The 19,030-nt window shown below is 38.9% G+C and overlaps 1 protein-coding gene across 2 annotated transcripts in view; it reads right to left on the reverse strand.

Annotated features, from left to right (window-relative positions):
• Nucleotides 1-5,323: 5,323 nt before the first annotated feature.
• Nucleotides 5,324-19,030, reverse strand: part of LOC105469055 (ATP binding cassette subfamily A member 8) — an 85,102-nt gene continuing 71,395 nt past the window's right edge. For both annotated transcript variants that reach the window (XM_071083512.1, XM_011719623.3), the window contains exons 27-39: nucleotides 18,285-18,350; nucleotides 17,746-17,837; nucleotides 16,555-16,675; nucleotides 15,815-15,932; nucleotides 15,075-15,166; nucleotides 11,462-11,622; nucleotides 10,564-10,639; nucleotides 10,396-10,490; nucleotides 9,553-9,672; nucleotides 9,190-9,330; nucleotides 7,734-7,813; nucleotides 6,335-6,390; nucleotides 5,324-6,216 (exon numbers count right to left, since the gene is read on the reverse strand). In XM_071083512.1, the coding sequence (XP_070939613.1) occupies nucleotides 6,118-6,216; nucleotides 6,335-6,390; nucleotides 7,734-7,813; nucleotides 9,190-9,330; nucleotides 9,553-9,672; nucleotides 10,396-10,490; nucleotides 10,564-10,639; nucleotides 11,462-11,622; nucleotides 15,075-15,166; nucleotides 15,815-15,932; nucleotides 16,555-16,675; nucleotides 17,746-17,837; nucleotides 18,285-18,350 (1,317 nt within the window). In that variant the 3' untranslated portion in view covers nucleotides 5,324-6,117. The remainder of the gene's footprint in view (nucleotides 6,217-6,334; nucleotides 6,391-7,733; nucleotides 7,814-9,189; nucleotides 9,331-9,552; nucleotides 9,673-10,395; nucleotides 10,491-10,563; nucleotides 10,640-11,461; nucleotides 11,623-15,074; nucleotides 15,167-15,814; nucleotides 15,933-16,554; nucleotides 16,676-17,745; nucleotides 17,838-18,284; nucleotides 18,351-19,030) is intronic.

Below are 19,030 nucleotides of genomic sequence, written 5' to 3' on the forward strand. Positions count from 1 at the left end.
AAAAAAAGTGAAGAATTGGTTCATTAGGCATCAGAATTGTTTCTACCATGCCAATAAATTAATTTTAATTGCACGTATCTTTCAAATACAATTTGGTATAGTATCTACACAACCAGAGTAAAAAGAAAACAAAGAGAAGTTAAACTAATTTTATAGAATATGAGAAGAAAAAGAAGGGTGGCATAAGATTGGCCATAAGAAGCAAAAGGAATTACCTTTCATGCAGCAATATGTTTACTGCCTTTTGTGGCCTATAAATATAACTAGTTGTGGCATACTGGGGGTAATATAACGCTTTCAGTTCCAGGTTTGCTCACTGGCCTCTGAAATGAAATCTGCCAGCCAGTCATCAACTTTTTACGGTTCACCATGCTCTGTGTCGTTCTAGGTTTGTAATAGTGGATTTCCTTTGCAGATATATCAGGTGACATCAGCACCAGACCTTGGGCTCACATAAAGCCACATGAAAAGTTGGGCAGGCTTTTCCTTGCAAAAGAGCAGGTACAAAACATCAGCTCATTTGACACGGTTGTTAGTCTCATTTTTCCAAAAATGTGTTTGTCTGTGGTATCAATGCTGGTTGGATCCATAGGCTAAATAAAAATCCTTTTTGGTGCTGAAACTCTGCCTGCCCTGGGATGTCTCTCCCACTGACCTCCCAAATACCTTCAGATAACAAAGATTGAGCTAGTTTATACTGTTTCTTTGGATGACAGCATGAATTCTTCTATTGAAATAAATTTGTTTAGCGCATTATTTGCAGATATCTCAGTTGGCCGTTGGGAAATGAAGTAAAAAAAAGAAGAAGAAAAAACAGGTGCATTTTGATGTGTCACTGAAGAATTGAGGGAATAGGAGCAGGAAGGGAACCATCCAGGATGTGAGAGAACTTGGAGTTCTGGGAACAGCCAGGGAGCTGCTTGGTGCTGGTATTGCTTTTGTCATTCTTGGTTGCTATGGTCACCCTCTGAAGTGGGTACTGATACCTCCATTTTCTGGGTGATGAAACAAAGTCTGTGTAGATGATAAATGGCAGATCATAAATGGCAGATCCCAGATTAAATTTAGGTCAAGATCTTAATCACTCTGCCATTCAGCAGCATTTACTGCAAGAAGAAAGTGACTTTTAATAATCCATTGTTTCCCAGAAGAAAGGGTGTGAGCAAAACTGGCAGAGAAAACTCAATCATCTCCCTGACTCAGAAAATCTTGCTTAATTATATTTCACACATGTAGATAATCATGTATCTTGTACTTTTAGAGGATTATTCTAAGAAGTGTTTCTGCTTTCCACCACTTTTTACTGCCTTAATCATGATGTGGTGTTTTCTTTGTTTATATTTTGGTAGAAGATTGATTAAACCAGCAAACTAGCTTTAATTGTGTACTTATAAATACTCTTTAATCTTCCCAAGTGTTTACATTTTCTCTTCCTAATTTGATTATAAGCATTTCACAAAGCAGAACTACACATCCAATTCATACTGAGTTCCCCAAAAAGTGTTTAATAAATGCTTGGAAGCAAAATGGGCTAATGGAAACTTCATGAACTTCAGGCTTGAGAGAGAACCCACTTGGTTCTGTCTCTTAGAGAATGTCTATGGCAATGACCTAATTTTACTATTATTGATCCTAAATAACCTCAAGATACATTAGAAACTGTGGTCTTATTTTTAAAAAGAATAGTCTGAATGCAAATTTCAAAATTTGACAGATTCAAATACACACCAGTGTTAAATGCTAGTTTAACACACCACACACACATACACACACACACACACAATTATGGTATTTTAAGATTCACTGTCTGTACGATCTTCATACTACTCAAGATAGTGGTATTAGAATTAAACCAGTAAAAGTTTAGCTCTTTGGAAATAGGTATACATCTTATCAGTACATAAGAAGGATTTATGACTCTGGGATAACATATTCAAAGTGCTGAAAGAAAGAAAAGAAACTGTGAATCAGATATTTGATATCCATCCTACCTACTATTCAAATGTGAAAGTGGAAAAAAATACATTTTCAGATAAATGGAAACTGAAATTATAATTTATTGCCAATAGACCTGCCATAAAACAAAACAAAAACTTAAAGGACGTTATTTCATCTGAAGGTAAATGAGACTAGATGGCATTTCAGATCTTTAGGAAGAAACAAAGAACACCAGGCTTTGTAAAAATATAAGCAGATAAAATAAATGATGCATATATTTTCTTTGTTTTCTTAATTTTGTTGATATAATATGGTTTTTTAAAGCAAAACATATAACATTATTTTGATGGTTTTTTATAATGTACATAGTTGAGATATACAACAAAATGTGGTGCAAGGAAGGGAATAAATTGAAATATACTATTGCAGAAGTTCTTTATTATGCAAGAAGAAAGTCAGTATCAACTCTGTATAGATTACCATAAGTTTAATATGTGTTGTAATTCCCAGAGCAACCACTAAAATGTATGCAAAGAGAAGCTGCTAGAAAGCCAATAGAAAAATTAAAATTGAATGCTAGTAAAAGGCAAGATAGGAAAAAAACAAGGCAATAGTAATAACTACAATATCTGAAAAAAGAAAAGAGACACAAATATTAAATGATATGATCCTATCAATAACTACATTAAATGTAAATGAACGTAACATTCCGATCAGAAGATAAAGCCTCATACTTGATATGAAAGCAAGAACCAAGTATATGCTGTGTACAAGAGATATATTTGAACCACAAAGACACAAATAGACTGAAGGTAAACATATGGAAAAAGATATACCATGAGCAAGATAGCCAGGAGAAAGCTGCAGTAACTATGTTAATATTAAAAAGAGACTTGAAGATAAGGAGGGACACTACAAATGATAGAAGGGTCTATGCATTAGGAAGATATAACAATTTTAAATGTGTATTTGCCTAATAACATGGTGAAAATATGTGAAACAAAATCTATGACAGAAAAATAAGGATAAGCAGATAAATCCACAAACGTGGATGGAGACTTTAACACACTCTCTAAGTAGCTGACAGAATAATCAGATCTAAAAAGAGAAAGTCTAAATGATGCTGTCAATGACTTTATCCCAATTGACATTTACAGAACACTAAAACAGCAACAGCGAAACACACATTTTAAAAAGTGCATTTATATAGATACGCATAGTTAACACCCAGTATTTGCACTCTGAGATGCCTAGTGAGGTCTACTTACATAAAAATTAAATAATGCAAACAATGGTGAGAGGAGGAAATTATCAGCAAAGGGTTTGAGAGAACTTTTGTTGCAAATGGCAAAGTCGTATACCACAATTGAGGCATTGGATGATATGCATATAAATTATATATATACACACACACACAATTTGATGAGTTTTGACAAATGCATATATTTGTCAAATGCATATATTTGTCAAAAATATATGTATCTGTGTGTGTTTGTCAAAACTCATCAAATCATGCATTTATAATTGTTGACTTTAATTGTATATAAATTACACTGTAATAAAAATACTCATCCCCTAAAACCCAATGATGAACTCTTGTGAATGTTAAAAATGGAAGGAATAAATGGCTACAATTCATGTCTACAAAAATATAATCACCTTTCATTTAGCACATATTGCATACCTACATAGCTCTATAGGTATTTTTAATGATACTGAGCAGCCATTACTCTTAATCTTCTCTCAACGTACTTTGCCATCAATAAGAATAGTCATTCTTATTCTTAACAATTTTAAGAAGGTTGTATTGATTATAGAGTACTGTATTTTTACTTGATATTCACAAAAGCAGCCATGGGCTACAATCTAGTGGTTCTCAAATTTAGCATGCATTAGCATTACCTGGAGGGCTTGTTAAATACAGATTGCTGAGTACCATCTCCAGAGTTACTAATTCAGTAATTCTGTGTGAACCTCTGGATTTTGCATTTTTAGCAAGTTCTCACATATGGTGATGATATTGGCACATGAACTTTATTTTGAGAACCAATATTATGAAGACTGTGGAGAATAAAGGTGATCATGGGTTTTTCATGTACGTTCAAGACAGCAATTTGAAGCTATACATGGGGGGCAACACAAAGCACAGAGAAATTATTTTTTAGTCCAAGGATCTCCAGAGTCACTCACCTTATTTGAGAGAGACTGTTAGTCAAAATATATTGTTGTTATTTTAAGTATTTAATTATGTGCCTTTTCCAGGAGTGACTCAACAAAGGAATAAACTTCTTTGCTCAAGAAATGCATGTCATTATAATATTAATTTCAACATTTTTTCATACTCTGGATGAAAACTCCACTAACATAAAAACCATGTCTTCTTCTTTAGCTTAGTAATACAACTAGAGTAAGCAATCCTAACTATCAATGGTGAATTACCCTATATATTGATGCTCTTCAGTTTTTCTTACTCAGAATGTTATTATATTTTTTCCCCTTATGAACTCACTGTTTTCTTTAAAATCAAGCTTGAATTCCTTTTCACTCATAAGAATCTTCATTAGATAACCTTAGTTCAAAACAGATCTTAATTTTTGTAGACAGCACCTTTGTTGATAGCATGCCATGTAACATTTGATTATATAAGATTGTTATATTTTTGCTTTCTACCAAGTATATGTAATTTCACTTCTGATTGAATCGTAAGCACATCAAGAAGCTTCCGGGTTTTCTATGTCCACTGCCTTCTGAATTAAGTTATCAGTAAGTGCTTGAGTCAGCTTGAGGTAGTGGGAAAAACATGGGCTTTGGTATCAGATGTTGTTGAATGCTGGATGGGCTAATGACCAGTTGAGTAATCTTGGTTAAGTTACTTGTCCCTTTGAACACAGATTTGCATATCTAAAAATAAGAAGGGTTTAATTCCTGAAATCCACCCCAACTAGCAGCAATGGAGTACATTAAGGCTTGACAGGGTTGTAGGATTTACTCCAAATGTATATATAAAAAATAAGACTTATATTTCTTGGTATTCCAAATCCCAGCATATTTCTGTATAACACAAAAGTTGAATTAGACAGACAAAGTTAAGCCCAAGCAAATAGAAATATGAGTATTCTTTTCTATGTTAACTGTCTGGTTTTATGGCTGTAAACGTGAAGGAGTGCAGTACCAGGAAGTATGTAGAGTTGGTGTTTCATCGTTATACTTGGTAAACAAGGGTAATAATTAGGCTAATATCCCAAACGTTAGCTTAAATAGTATAGCAGAAAATTCTGTTATGGGTCTTAAAGTCCAGTAATTATGCTTATATTAGAAATTATTTTTAATGAAATTTGTAAGTAGGAGGCCACCGAGTTAAGAAAAAGACACATGAAATAGAAAACATATTTCAAAACTACATATATGAGGTTTATTTCACATTTTATACCTACTCAGTCATGTGACCTGTTGCTACATTTGTGAACTTTCTGAAACCAAGTGACACATATCCACAAAAGATCAGTTACAATATAGACATCTACATTTAAAAGTCCAATGAAAATGGCACACAGTTGGGTTACAGAAATAAAAAAAGTACAATATATTTGAAATAGTAGGTTTTTGGTTTTCAGTTTATGCCTACATCATGGTGTTAGCTGTGGAAATGTTATCAACTACATTGATATCCGATACTATGACCCATGACATTTAGTATTTTTAGCAATAAGAAACACACTTAAATCTATTTCAAAAAGTATGACATGTTAAATTCTTAGGAAAATATCAACTTTACAAAGTATCAAACACCCAGAAGAGTAAACGCATGAATTTCTCAGTCTAGGTTAGAAAAAAAATGTTTTAAGATTTTTATTTAAAAAATTTAAACAAAATTTGTTTAGCATATCTACAAACTTATACCATCATATAAAAGTAAATTTGTTTATTCTGTATTACACAGAAAAACGGAACCAGGGTGGCCTGCAGAGATACAGAGGCTGTGAGAGGAGGTTGGCTTAGTCAAATGCCTCTGTCCACACTGACACGGCACTTACCCATCACCCATACCTCCTTCCACCACACGAAGAACCATTTCTGTACTTATAATATAGTTTCTAAAAATAGAACATTGATGCTATAAAAATAAATGTATTAAAAAAGAACACCACGAGTTTAAACAGGAACACAGAATTTGGGGTTTTAAGGCTCTTCCTTGGGGAGGAGCTTCCACTTCACCGAGGAATCAAAATCCTCCTCAAAATCACCCAGCTCCTGCTCCTTGGAGAGCTCCAGGAAAACCTGAAAGGGAGGGAAGAAATAAAGAGAGGAGAATAATGCCATACTGTCTTTGCAGCTCCAAGTGAATACATTATACACATACACCATGGATGATATAGAATCACTAAGAGTGACCCACCTGCTCCAGGGTAGACTGTGAGAGGCTGTACTCCTCTAGGTCAAAGCTCTGTTTAACTGCATAGGGATGAACATGTATTAGTTCACATATTTCATACCTAGAGGTCTCATACACCAGCATATAGTGCAAAGGATATATATTTTTAAAATCTTCAATAAATAGGTTAAGGTGATATTCATTCATGTCTTAAGTACATCATTCAGTTAAGAATACACCAATGCATTTATTTAGGTTTGGGAAAAAAAGTGCTTGGACTATGCTTGTATGTGGTGCAGTTTTTGTGAACTGTATTTAAAGGAGAAAATGGTACTGAGTAAGCTTTCTTTCTTGCCTATGAGCCAGTGGGTTTTGCACATTCAACACAGAAAGAGGTGGAAGCCAGGCACATTTTGAAAAGGCTTGCATCAGAAGGTTATAGAGAAGGATTTGTGAGCTGTTTTAGAGAGCAGGTATCTTCACGGACCTCTATCCAAAAACCATTGCAGCTTCCCCTGATTGGGTTAGAAACTGTTCTTATTGACCAAAATAGACTGGGAGAGGCAGTTAGGGCTCTAACAGGAGCTCGGCAGATTGGAAATATGCCACCAGAAGTTTCAGGTCAGTACTGGGCTTGTTGCCAACCTGGAGAGTGCTGTGAATGACCACATGGCCCAGAAAGTTGGATTGCTCAGATCCATCAGAGCATGAAAAGAAGATGCATTACTGTGACCACAGATGCTCCCAAGGAGAGAATCAGACAATTCCTGATGCTCTAGGAAGTTAGACAATTCCTCTAGAACTAGAAGACCTGAATCTCTTCCTTAGGGCAGGGGATAAGCAAGCAAAGATATATCACTGAGCAGTGACAATGAAAATAGCATAACAAGGGGGTTCTGACTAGCACAGTTCAGAGTAGCAGAGTTAATGAGCTAAAATTGCAAGGAAAACATGAGCCTGTGATGACAGATGCAGGGCAGTTAGTTTTAAAATGTGACAGATGTGAGGAGATTGTTTCAACGACCAGACAGGAGTCAGTTTCTTAATATACAGCCTAAGACAGTAAAATAATATGCTGGTCCATAAAAATTTAATTTTACATATATATGCATAGACATTTCGAAGAAAAATTTTCTTAAATGCATATATAAATGAGTTTTGACTTAGGTTGTACCAATATATGTGAAAAATACATGACAAAACCCCACAAAGCAAGTGAAAACAATCACTCTCATTATCTCCTGGCACAGACACAGAGAATCCCTCTAGCTCCTTGATTTTGGTCTTACTAAAATTCAATTTGAGACTGTAACTTTAAAATTTAGTGCATTTTGTCACATTTCATTTTTGTCATAAAGATGATTATTTTACAATTCGAAATTATCTTCTTTCCAGGTTCTTATTTCAAAGTCATATTTCTTACCCTTCTCTAATTTGAAGAAAGCTTGGGCTAAAGGTCTCACATCTTCCACTGGCAACTTATAAACCATCAGAGAGGAGTACCTGAGAGGAAAGATCAATGGAACAGAATAGAGTGCCATATTGTTTTGATTTGTGTAGCTTTGTATATGGGTTGTTATTTCTATAAATGAGAGTCAGTTTGGTGTAGGAAAAAAGGATAAGGTGAGTCGATATTAATCAAAAGGAAGCAGTTCACAAGGAGAACTGGGGGAAGGGAGTGTAATACTCAGACAGTTTAGTGTTGTTGGCCCCTTGGATGGAAGTGAGTAGAGGCTGTCCAGATGATATTTCAAGATTTGCAAAAGTCACCTTCCACCTTATTTTCTAATTGAATACTTGATCTTCAACTTCAGCCTTCAACGAGGAACTTATACTGCATAGTTTCTTAAAGTTCCTCAAATAGGGTGGAAATCTGGATATATTTCCCACAAGTCAAATATCTCTCCTTCTCCTCCATCCTACTCAAATTGCCTACCTAATATAGGATAATGTAATTGAGCCGCTGGTTAGAAGAGCAGGAATTCAACACCAAAAATGTAGGCAACAACAATTTTTAATATTTTGTTTCTCGGATAAATGTTTGTCTTTTCATCATTTGAAAATTAGGAAGATGTACATTTCATTTCATAAGACATCATTACATATGTTTATGGTGCATCATTCTCACCTATTTTGCTTATTCCTTGTGGCTTCATGATGTATTTCTATACAGCCAAGAGCTGGACATTGAATTATAGCATTGCTTTTCCATTTATATTACACTGTAGAAATATATTTTCCCATATTGTTATTATTATGACTTATTTCTCCTTGTTGTTATTTTTCTCACCTAACTCCTAAATTATCTATCATCTGCTATAAATTCTAGGTGTTAAAAATGATCCTAAGGCTACTCTTTAATTTTTTTCTGTCTATGAAAATAAATACATCGGGATGGTGCTGTTACCAGAATTTACATAAAATTGGAAATGTTAATTGATTTGAAATAAAATAATTAGGTTTACCTCTTGGTTCTGCCACTTGTTAACTCCTTATGTGACCTAACCTGTCTCTCAGTTCATTTCCTCTTAATAAAGATAGTAATCTATTTCAATTACAAAGGTCCCTGTAAAGGTCCCTCACAACCCTTTTTTGAAGTCCACTCACTTTTTGCTGGAATAGTTATGTCTACACTGAAAAATCTCTGTAAGTTTTGGATAGGATAACACAATACCAGGACAGTCCCTGGCACATAGTGGGACCATGACACTTGCTATATCAGCTCTTACGTCTGCTGTCTCTTCTCTGGTTTACTTCCTGCAGAATCCAACAAATAATCCCTTTCTTTTAGGTTTTCCTTTTGAATGACTATGAGTCAACATAACTGACAAGTAACATTGAACATTTGGTACCATTTCCAAAACAACAACCACGTTTACCTTTCCTGCCGAGCAGCCTGGGGGAAAAGCCTCAGGATCTCCGCGTGGAGGGGCTCCACTTGTGCCAGGTTCTTCACCTTCATCTCCAGCAGGTAATCTTTGCCAAATTTGCTTTTCAGGTGTTGGATGGAACCGATACATCTGGAGGTAGGAGGAGGATGAGGTCATATGAGAAAGGAGAAAAAAAAAAATTCAGTATAATGTTTGAGAACCTTGATTTGCTGCTAGCATTGTCTCAAGGTCCCTATTGTTAGACCTGGGCACAGTCATTTCAGCTGTTTTCAGTGATCTCTCCCTGCCCACAGACAACATTTTCCAGCAACGCACCTTGGGCTCAAGTGTGGGTCCAGGACAGGCACTCACCTCAACCTCCCGGACACCATGATGGCCACTCGGTCACACACAGCCTCAGCCTCTGCCATGTAGTGGGTGGTCAGGAGGGCGCCCCTTTCCGTGTTCCTAAAGGTGGCCCGGATGGCCTGCCTATAATGTCAAGAGATGATTTGCAATTTAGGAAATCCTCTAATTAATCAGAAAGAGATAGAGAAAAGAATTTTTAACTGGCATGCATGTGCATAATTAGCAAAAAGAGATTAAGCAAAAGAGGGTTGTTGGTAGGGCAGATAGGATGAGGAAGGGCAAGCTAGGTGAGAGCTGTTAAACTGGAATCATGCATTGGAAGAGGGGTGTTTACAGAACACAACATTCATTACAGGGTTGTATTCAAAAAGAAGCGCTAAGCAAGAGAGGTTTGTTTATGAGAAGTCTGTGTGAAGGGGAACAGAATGACATAAAATTTAACAACAGCATCTCACGACCTAGTGAGAAGAAAATAAATGCACAGTAAACGCACACAATGACAATCACCTTTATACCTTAATGAGAACTACTGTTCTCATGCTCAGTACGGAACACTACGTGATTGTGATCCAGAAATGCACCTAAAAGATCAACTGAGCACTTATGAAACTCAAGAGTGAGACCTACGGGCCCTAACAATGGTAATTCTTTCTTCAATAAGAAATGTTTATAAAATATTATCAGGGAAAGATTTTTTTTCAAAGTATTGGTTTTACAAGTGACATTGATAGTTTTTTTTTTTTCCTCCACAAAAAAGTTTAAAGGACAATTTTTACAGAAGAAAAATGGTTCACAAACTCCATGCAAGTCATCCACGCTGGCCCTGACCGTGGTAATGTTCCTCACCACATTTGCTGCTGCCCCTCGGGGTCCATCCCGGTTGACGGCTCATCCAGAAGTACCACTGACGGGTTCCCCAGGATGCTCAGGACAAAGCACAGCTGCAACGGGAGGAAGAGCCTATCTGGTTCCCATCTATGGCACTTGCAGAGCAACACCAAGCCCTGCCCGTACCTTTCGTTTTATTCCCTCTGACAAGGTCTTCACAGGAGACTTCAGCTGGTCCTGCAGCTTGAGCGCATCCACTAACCTGAAGGAAACAGGAGAGCTGTACAGTCTTCTTGACAAGGCGGAAGTAGATAAGAGGATAACCCAAGCAAGGGTGGAGGAGCAGAGCTCAAAAATGCAGTTCTGGAAATACATGTGGTGGTGTTGGGGGCAGTATGGGGGAAGGAGGGGTGATATTACTGGCTGACTTGCTCCTCCACAAAAGATAACGTTGCCTTTTGAAGAAATAGGACATGTCATTATATCCAAATAGTTGTTCTATGACAGTCCAAATTTTAGTATTTTCTATACATTTTAACAATGAATAATTACTTTTTAAATTTTAAATTTTATTATTATTATTATTTTTGGGGACAAGGTCTGACTCTATCCCCCAGGCTGGAGTGCAGTGGTGCAATCTTGGCTCACTGCAGCCTCTGCCTCCTGGCTCAAGCCATACTCCCACCTCAGTCTCCCAAGTAGCTGGGACCACAGGTGCACACCACCATGCCCGGCTAATTTTTGTTTTTTTTTTTTTTTTTTTTAAGAGATGAGGTTTCACCAAGTTGCCTAGGCTGGTCTGAAACTCATGAGCTCAAGCAATCCACCTGCCTTGGTCTCCCAAAGTGCTGGGATTAGAGGCATGAGCCACTGTGCCCAGCCTTTTTAAATGTTCTTATTTAATATGAGAAAGAAACTTAACACTTTGACATCCAGGAAAGGAGTTTCTAGTTGTAAATCTACCCAGCGTGACCTGGGTCAGCATTCAGAGTCTCCCATCCTGAATTTCCTGTGAGGGTCATCACTCCCAACCTTCCCCTCCACCCTCCCTTGGGTATAGAACAGATGTGGCTCCTCTGTGTACCGTGTGATGGCAACCTTGGCATCCCCTTTCCTCAGCCCTTTCACGGCGGCGTACACCTCCAGGTGCTGCCTCACTGTCAGGTTGGGCCATAGTGCGTTCTCCTGAGGGCAGTACCCCAGGAACTCCAGGGCATCCCCTCCACTGCTCCCTTTCAGTAGCACCTGCAGATGAAAGTTCCCTCTCAGAACCTACATTATGCACTACTTCTTTGATTATATCCATGACATCTTTCTCTTCACAAACCTAGAAAAACTAGAGGAACTCTAGGACCTCATTGGATTTAATAATCTGTAATCATTTTGCATTGGAGAAAGGCTGTCAGAGAGCAAATACATGAAAATAAGTGTGTCCACAGCCAACAATCCAATCTCAGCTGAAAAATCCAATATCCCATAAATGTGGTGCCTGTCCATCCTGGCCAACAGTTGATATCAATTTTTTAAAATCACTGTCAAAATGAAACATATTGATTGAGTTACTATTTAACTTCACTCATGGATCAACATCTTTTGAGTACCTCCTATGTAACGAGTGCTATGTTGCCTGTGGGTACAGTGGAGGGTGGAATAACTAGTGCCTCTGTTATCAGGAGTTTTAATTCTACTGAATGAATCAGGCAATAAACAAGTAGAAAAGTCAATACACAGAGTAAAGACAGATCAAAAGTTGTGCTGTTGTGGAAATTCAGGAGGCTGGGGTAGAGAATAACTGGGGAAGTGACAGTAGGTAGGGTAATTAGAAAGAGCCTGTCTGCTGAGGGGCCATTTCAACAAAGAGGAGAAGATGCTAGTCATGGAAAAAAGGCAAAAGGCAAGGAATTTGGGGCAGAGCAAAAAGCAAGAACAAAGCCCTGTGCAGGGATGAAGCTTGATGTGGAAGCTTGACGGGGAGGACAAAGATGAGGCAGGAGGGACAGGGAAGCCAGCTCCTGCAGCTACCCGCAAGACAAGGAGGGTTGTGTCTTTCCAGCCATAGAGCAGCAAGTGGTCACTGAAAGTATTTAATCAGGAGAATGCATGGATTAAGACAAACTCACACTGGCTGATCCAATTAAGCTCATTTTGTGACCCTTAAATGGCTGGCTTTCTAGTTCAGATCAGACTTACCTTTTAAAGGATTTCATTCCAATGTATTAATGAGCAGTTATCTCCTTTCCTCCCATGCTTAATGAGGAATAAAATACCGACTTAGAGCCCAGGTGGTGACTGAGTTGGAGGGTGTCCATGATTGAAGTTAAGGACTAAGTTAGAATTGGCCAAGCCACCAGCAGAGAGGCATCTTCATGAACATCCGCTCTCACAGTGGCTACAGAGGGATTGTGAATGTCCGTTTTCTCTTCTTTCTTTAGTGGGATATTTGTCAATAGCATTCCAAGCTGTCTTTTCCTTTCTTGGCTTGACTACTAGCCCCTTTCCCATGGTAGAGTTCCACAGGTATCTGCTTTATATTCTGTTCTGTACTTCCTCTGGACATTCTTTGTAAAAGCGTTCTTAAGGTTTTCTATTCTCTGCCATAGAATTTGGGAGAAAATGTTTTATCTCTACCACATGATGTCTCTCTTAGATAAACCTGAGTTCTTTTTCTGTTTGCCTAGCCACCTTATACAACTAAATTGTAAGTACAATTAAAGTCAATTTCACCTCCTTGTATCTCATTTTTGATATATTTCTTGAAAACACTCACAAGAAACAGTTGCATTTGCACAGAAATGTATGTTCCAATAACTAAGCAGTTTGTGAAGGACAACTGTCTAATACAGGTTTTTTTTTTTTTTAAGTTTTACTAAAGAGTAAATATTACATACTGGAAAGACAATGCTCACTAAAAGTGCAAATCCATGTGACTGATGGCAGTATAAATAGGATTTTATGAATTCTGGCATTAATTTCATCTCTGATGCTGGACATTCTCTTAATGCCTTTAATAATTACCCCTTGAAGGTGGCTGCAGCCTGTCTGCAGCCGCTGCGGTGAAGATGCCATCTGCAGCAAGGGAGATGTCTTAATGCCTTTAATAATTACTCTTTGATGGCAGTGGCAGCCTGTCTGGAGCAGCCACAGTGAAGATGCTGGCTGTAGCAGGGGAGGTGTGACTGGGGCTGTGTACTCCGGGGGGCTGGTGGGCGCCAGAAACAGGTGGGAGCCTTGCCCTTTACTGAATTGGGGCATCCTTTACTGAATTTCAGGGGCTGGTGCATGCTCCAATTTTGGAGCAAAGTTGTGGCTGAGCCCAGGTGCTGTTGCAACCCTGCTGGGTGTGTACACACCCAGGGTGGCACCAATATGCCAACCTCTTGCCGCCTCAGCCCCCTCTGGACTTTAGGCCCTGACAAGTGTGAGAGGGAGGCCAGGAGGGTGCTGAGGGCAGCTTGGCACAGACCTGCAGGTGCCCCTCAGCACAAACAGCCTGGGTGCTATAGATGGCATGTTGATGGCAGGAGGCACACAGGCTCCTGGGTAGAAAGGGGTGGTTCTCTGGTGAAACCCCACCTTCAAGCTAAGGAAGGCCTGAAGTCTGGGGGCCAGGCTGCCAGTTCTAGGTGGAGTCTGTGGCCCAGAGTGAGAACTTATGGTGCTTTTTCCAGGCCTGCCCAAGGCTACTCATGGACCAGTTGGCACACACTTCCTCATTTCTGAGCCCATAAAAATCCCAGACTCAGTCAGATTCACACAGACATAGGGACTACCGGCTGCAGAAAGCTGCTACCCACTTTGGGTCTCCTCTCTAGTAAGAGCTGGACACTCATCAAGATGACCTGCCTGCAAATAGGAGACCCACTTTGGGTCTCCTGAGAGCTATTCTGTCACTCAGTGAAGCTCCTCACCTCCAGTTGTCCACATACTTCATTCTTCCTGGACATGGGACAAGAACTCAGGACCTGACAAATGGTGGGACTGAAAGAGCTGTAACACAAACAGGGCTGAAACACGCCCCCTGCTTGCCATGTTGTGGGCAACGAGGAGAGAAGAGCTGCATCCCTTCAGGGATCCCAGGCTTAGGGGCTCCCCGAGCCAGGGCTGTGACACCTTCTTTAGGACTCTGTGGTTCCTGGCACTTCCAAGCTTCTGGGTGCCACCACGTTTTTCGGTGCCTGCAGTGGAAGCTGCTTGCAGTATGCCTGGTCCAGCCACAGCCTTACACGGAGCTGGTGCCTGTGCCTGTGCCTGTGCCTGGAGCTGCCTGCCCTGCCACAACCAGCATGCCTGGCTGTGTGCAGCAACCAGACCCCATGCTTGCTCACACACCCATCACCACTCTGTGCCTGGCTCACTGTTGGCAGGCTTGGGATCTAGGCTGGTGGCATGAACAGAGTGCAGCCTGCTGAGCTGAGTGGGCAGAAAGAATGCAGTGGGTCTGAGCCAAACTTGGGCAAAGGCACTACCAGCCACAGAGGTTTTGACTGGAAAAGCGACACCCTAAGGATTCTGTGACACCCTTTCAGTGCTTAACTTTTATGTGCATTTATGTGATAATTCATGAATTTATTCTCCTGTGTATTCATTAATCACTTCAGTTATCTAATGATTAAGTGACATTTGTTGTTTTTAAGGTCATCAAATCTTATGAATCTATTTCACCATTAAATAACATATTTTCCACATAATTCACCTACCTGTCCAGCAGTTGGTTTTGTGTCTCCAGTTATCACCTTAATGGATGTGCTTTTACCAGCTCCATTGTGTCCTAATAATCCTAAAACTTCACCTGAAAAAAAGGTTATACTTAATGTTAATCTATTTTAATGGTAACATTAAGAGTAAAACATGGTTGAAGTCTCACTATGTGACAAGCATTTGCTATTAGTTGTCATTTAGTTGTCACAACCACCCTGAGAAGTTATTGTAGCGCCTTCTTATGCCATTGGGGCAGAAGCTCTCAATGATGGGGTTGCCTGTGCAAAGTCACACTGATGGGAAGTGGCAAAACCACTCTTGGAAGCCAGGTGTGTCATATTCTGTCTCCTGTGATCCTAACTTTGGTGCAATATTGGCACAAACTGAGGTCATCTAACACTTGCTGGCCAAGCCTTCAGAGTGTGCTAGCACATCTTGTCCATTAACTTGTGAAAAACAATGAACATTAGGAAATCAATTGTGTTCATTTAATAGAAATGTTATGACTTCAGAAGTTCATCTTATTAGAGAACTTATGGTTTCACTGTAGATGTGACTAGGCTCCTCTTCATGAGGTGAGTTAATTTAAGTTAGAAAGGAAACATGTAAAGGAGGCTATTGTCACTGTCCTCTGGGTCTGCATGTGAACCAAGAGGTGGTATCCAGAATAATGCTCATTAGGAATCAGGAAGCTCTAAGGAGGGCTCTGAGCCAGCCGTGGAAGATCCCCATGGCCAACCTTTTCTAACACAGAAGGAGACATTTCTTGTGGCTATCTTATTCTTCCTCTTGGAAAAACAGCCTTTCCGCTTCCCCACATACTCCTTGCGTAGACAGCTGGCAATGATGACTGGCTTCTGTAAATGACAAGAAGTTATGTTAGACCTTAATTCTCTCCATTAGCTTTGAAACGAAATTCCATCTTCTCATTAGTTGGACCCTTTGTTGCCCCAGTCATGCATCAAAGAAGACCTTCTATTTGGTGACATGCTTCTTGGCCATGTCCCTAGCCTAACACTTGGTTTTGGAGAGGAGAGATTGTCATTTTCCTCTCCTACAAAGGCAGTTTTTTCAGGAGCACATTATTTTATACAGCTTGCCTGTCCTTTCAGAACAAACAGGAGCAATGAGACGTAGAGAAGCACTGATTATCCTCAAACAACAAAACAAATGCTGTGGGCTGGACCTGACCCTGAATTTGTACTGTGCACTTTCTCCAACAAGCAATGATGTTTGTTGCTTAGTTCAGTTTCAGAAATTCTTTCTTGGCTTTAATAATTTCTATTGCACTCTATTTTTAATTTATTCTAAGAAGAACAAAAGAGTTAATGTGACTTTTAGTCTGCTCATTTAATTGTAAAAATGATGACTACCTACTAAAATAGTGATCCTCATTTGTAAGGAATAGAGAAACTCAAAATCATTAGAGAATTAGACTGGTAGACTGACTAGTAAAAAAACCTTTGTGTAATGTTTTACCTCATCAAAATTAGTAGAATTCAAGGCATTTGCTGTTCTCACTCTTTCCATCTGAACATCTTCATCTTCTCCTTCTGGTTCTTCTGGATTTTGACACACATCACTGCTTCTTGGAGAAATTCTAGAATCAAAACCATCCATTAATAATTGATTTCTGGCTTTCATTTTTGTGTCAAAAGTTGCATTCTTTAAAGCTTATGTTTGAGCAGTATGAGCAATTAACAAACCATTATAATCTCCCTTCACAACTCCCATCCCCTTACAACCTCCTTGCTTATCTTATCTAGAAATATGTCTTTTCAGTATCAGTTTTAACTTGAAACCTATTAGCTGACAAAGAATTTTTATATCATAACTCAATGGAGTAATTTTTCTGGGAACCATAGCTTTGACACCAACATGTTGACATCATTATGTTTTCATGAGGAAAATGGGCCAGAATATTTGTAATCAGGAGTTTCTAGCAAAATACAAGTTAGATGCTTGATCCCTCATTTCTTTGGAATATGTGGCATATTGACCTTTCCTCTCCATTCTACGTCTGATCATAGCCAGGATATACTTATTCTAGTCTCTCTTCCCTTGAGTGCCTCCTTCATACTGATCTCAGAAGATTAAAGGTCTGCTCTCATCTTGGCAGTCTCCCATCCAACTTTCTGTAATAGCGAAAGATGAAACTGATGTGGTATGGGAGATACAGAGGGAGTAAGATGCTTATGGTTGCTCTTATTTGTATGGTGCCAAAAATAGTCTCAGCTTTTAAGTCCCATTAATAACCAAACCGGTCTGTCATCCACCGGCTGGGATGCTCACTACCAGGAAAAGAACACAGCTATTGCTGTCCTTGGCCAGTGGATCATTCTGTTCCTTCCTCCTGGATGGACAGCATTTCTCCCACTGGCATTATACTGTTTGTTAGGTGGGACCGGCCACATTTAACTTTCCCCAGTGCTCCACTGTGGACAGTGGCAGACAGAGCCTTAATACTCCATGCTTCAGGTCTGTTTCTTCCATTAGATCATAACCTTCTTGGGTTTAGGTATCTGGATCTGCATTATTTGTATGCGTCCATGGTTCCTACTCCAGCCTATCCTAGCACACGGCACCTCTTTGTTAATGAATTGATTTATGCATGAAAAATATTTTACGATATTGGTCAACAAAATAAAAATCTGATTTGTTTTTTCCAACCTAAAGAAAGGATCCTTTCTCATTGATTTCTTTCCAAACTTCCATTCCAGACATCGAAGAATAAAAAGAAAAATGATAAAATGAAAGAAAGGCTAGGAATAAAGAGAGACACATGATTAGAAACATAAAAAGATAATTGTTCAATATCAGAGATGTGCTATAAATAACTGAACTTCTACAAAAATGCATTCAGTGAAATAATTACAAATTTCTAATAACCTATCTAGCAAATTATGAAACTATCAAGTTCATTTTCAATCTTTTTTATAGAAACATAGGAAACAACTATACTTATGTGATATCATTACTTTCTCATCTTCTCTAACAGTTGTACAGTGTCCTTAAAATTTGGGAGGCACATTAGCTAGCCAGTTGATCTTTGTAAAAATAATTCTTCCAGATTTTACAAGCATTATATCTCCTTGGGCTATAGATATCTATATCTTTACCTTAATAAAAATGTTTCACAGTGTGTACAGGAATGAAAATTGTTAAAATTAGTAAAAAGCGATAATTTTAAAAGAAGAGTGTGTTCTTACAATTAGGAATACCAGAAATGGCTGTACATCCATTCGTTCTTCAGACGAGAGAGAAGAAAAGAGAAGCTGCAAAAGAAAAGACAATTGCTAAACTGGGAGATTTTTGTTTCCTGAAATTTGTCCACATATATGTGAATTGGCCCTAAACAGCCCTGCTAACATTTGACCATGAATATCACGTTAAGTGCCCTTTCTAAAGTGTAAAGCAAGGGGCTATCTTCTTTCCTCCCAAGGTCTATGAACTTTCGTTTGAAGCAATAGGATTTATCAATTACTAATCACATGGCAAGAGAATCCTGGAGATCCGTGCTAACCTCCCCAAACAGTGAGAGACAGTGTTCATTCTTCTCACACAGAACTTCACACACCTTCCTGTGCCTATTGTTTCTCTTTGTGAGGCCCCCTTCTCTACCTTTCCCCTTCCCATAGATACCTCTTCACTCATGTACTGTAACTTCCTTTTGCAGAACTATAGGTATCAGTCAGCCAGAAAAAAGGACTTTGCTTATATTGGGTGCTTCCTTAGAACTCTGAAATCCCAAAGATTATGGACATTTCATTTACTTCCTTCTAAAGCCGAGCATATCAAGGAGGAAATAAGTCCCCACATGAGTGTAAGGACTACTCTATTTCCCACCACCGCTTAAACCCTTCCTCCCCATATATTAAGCAGGACCAGATTTTCCATTACCAGTCAGCTGGAACATATTGTCTTATCTGGGAGAAGATCAATTGTATTCCATGAG

Source organism: Macaca nemestrina, chromosome 17 (genome assembly GCF_043159975.1).
Source record: "Macaca nemestrina isolate mMacNem1 chromosome 17, mMacNem.hap1, whole genome shotgun sequence".
In the NCBI taxonomy this organism is placed as follows: domain Eukaryota; kingdom Metazoa; phylum Chordata; class Mammalia; order Primates; family Cercopithecidae; genus Macaca; species Macaca nemestrina.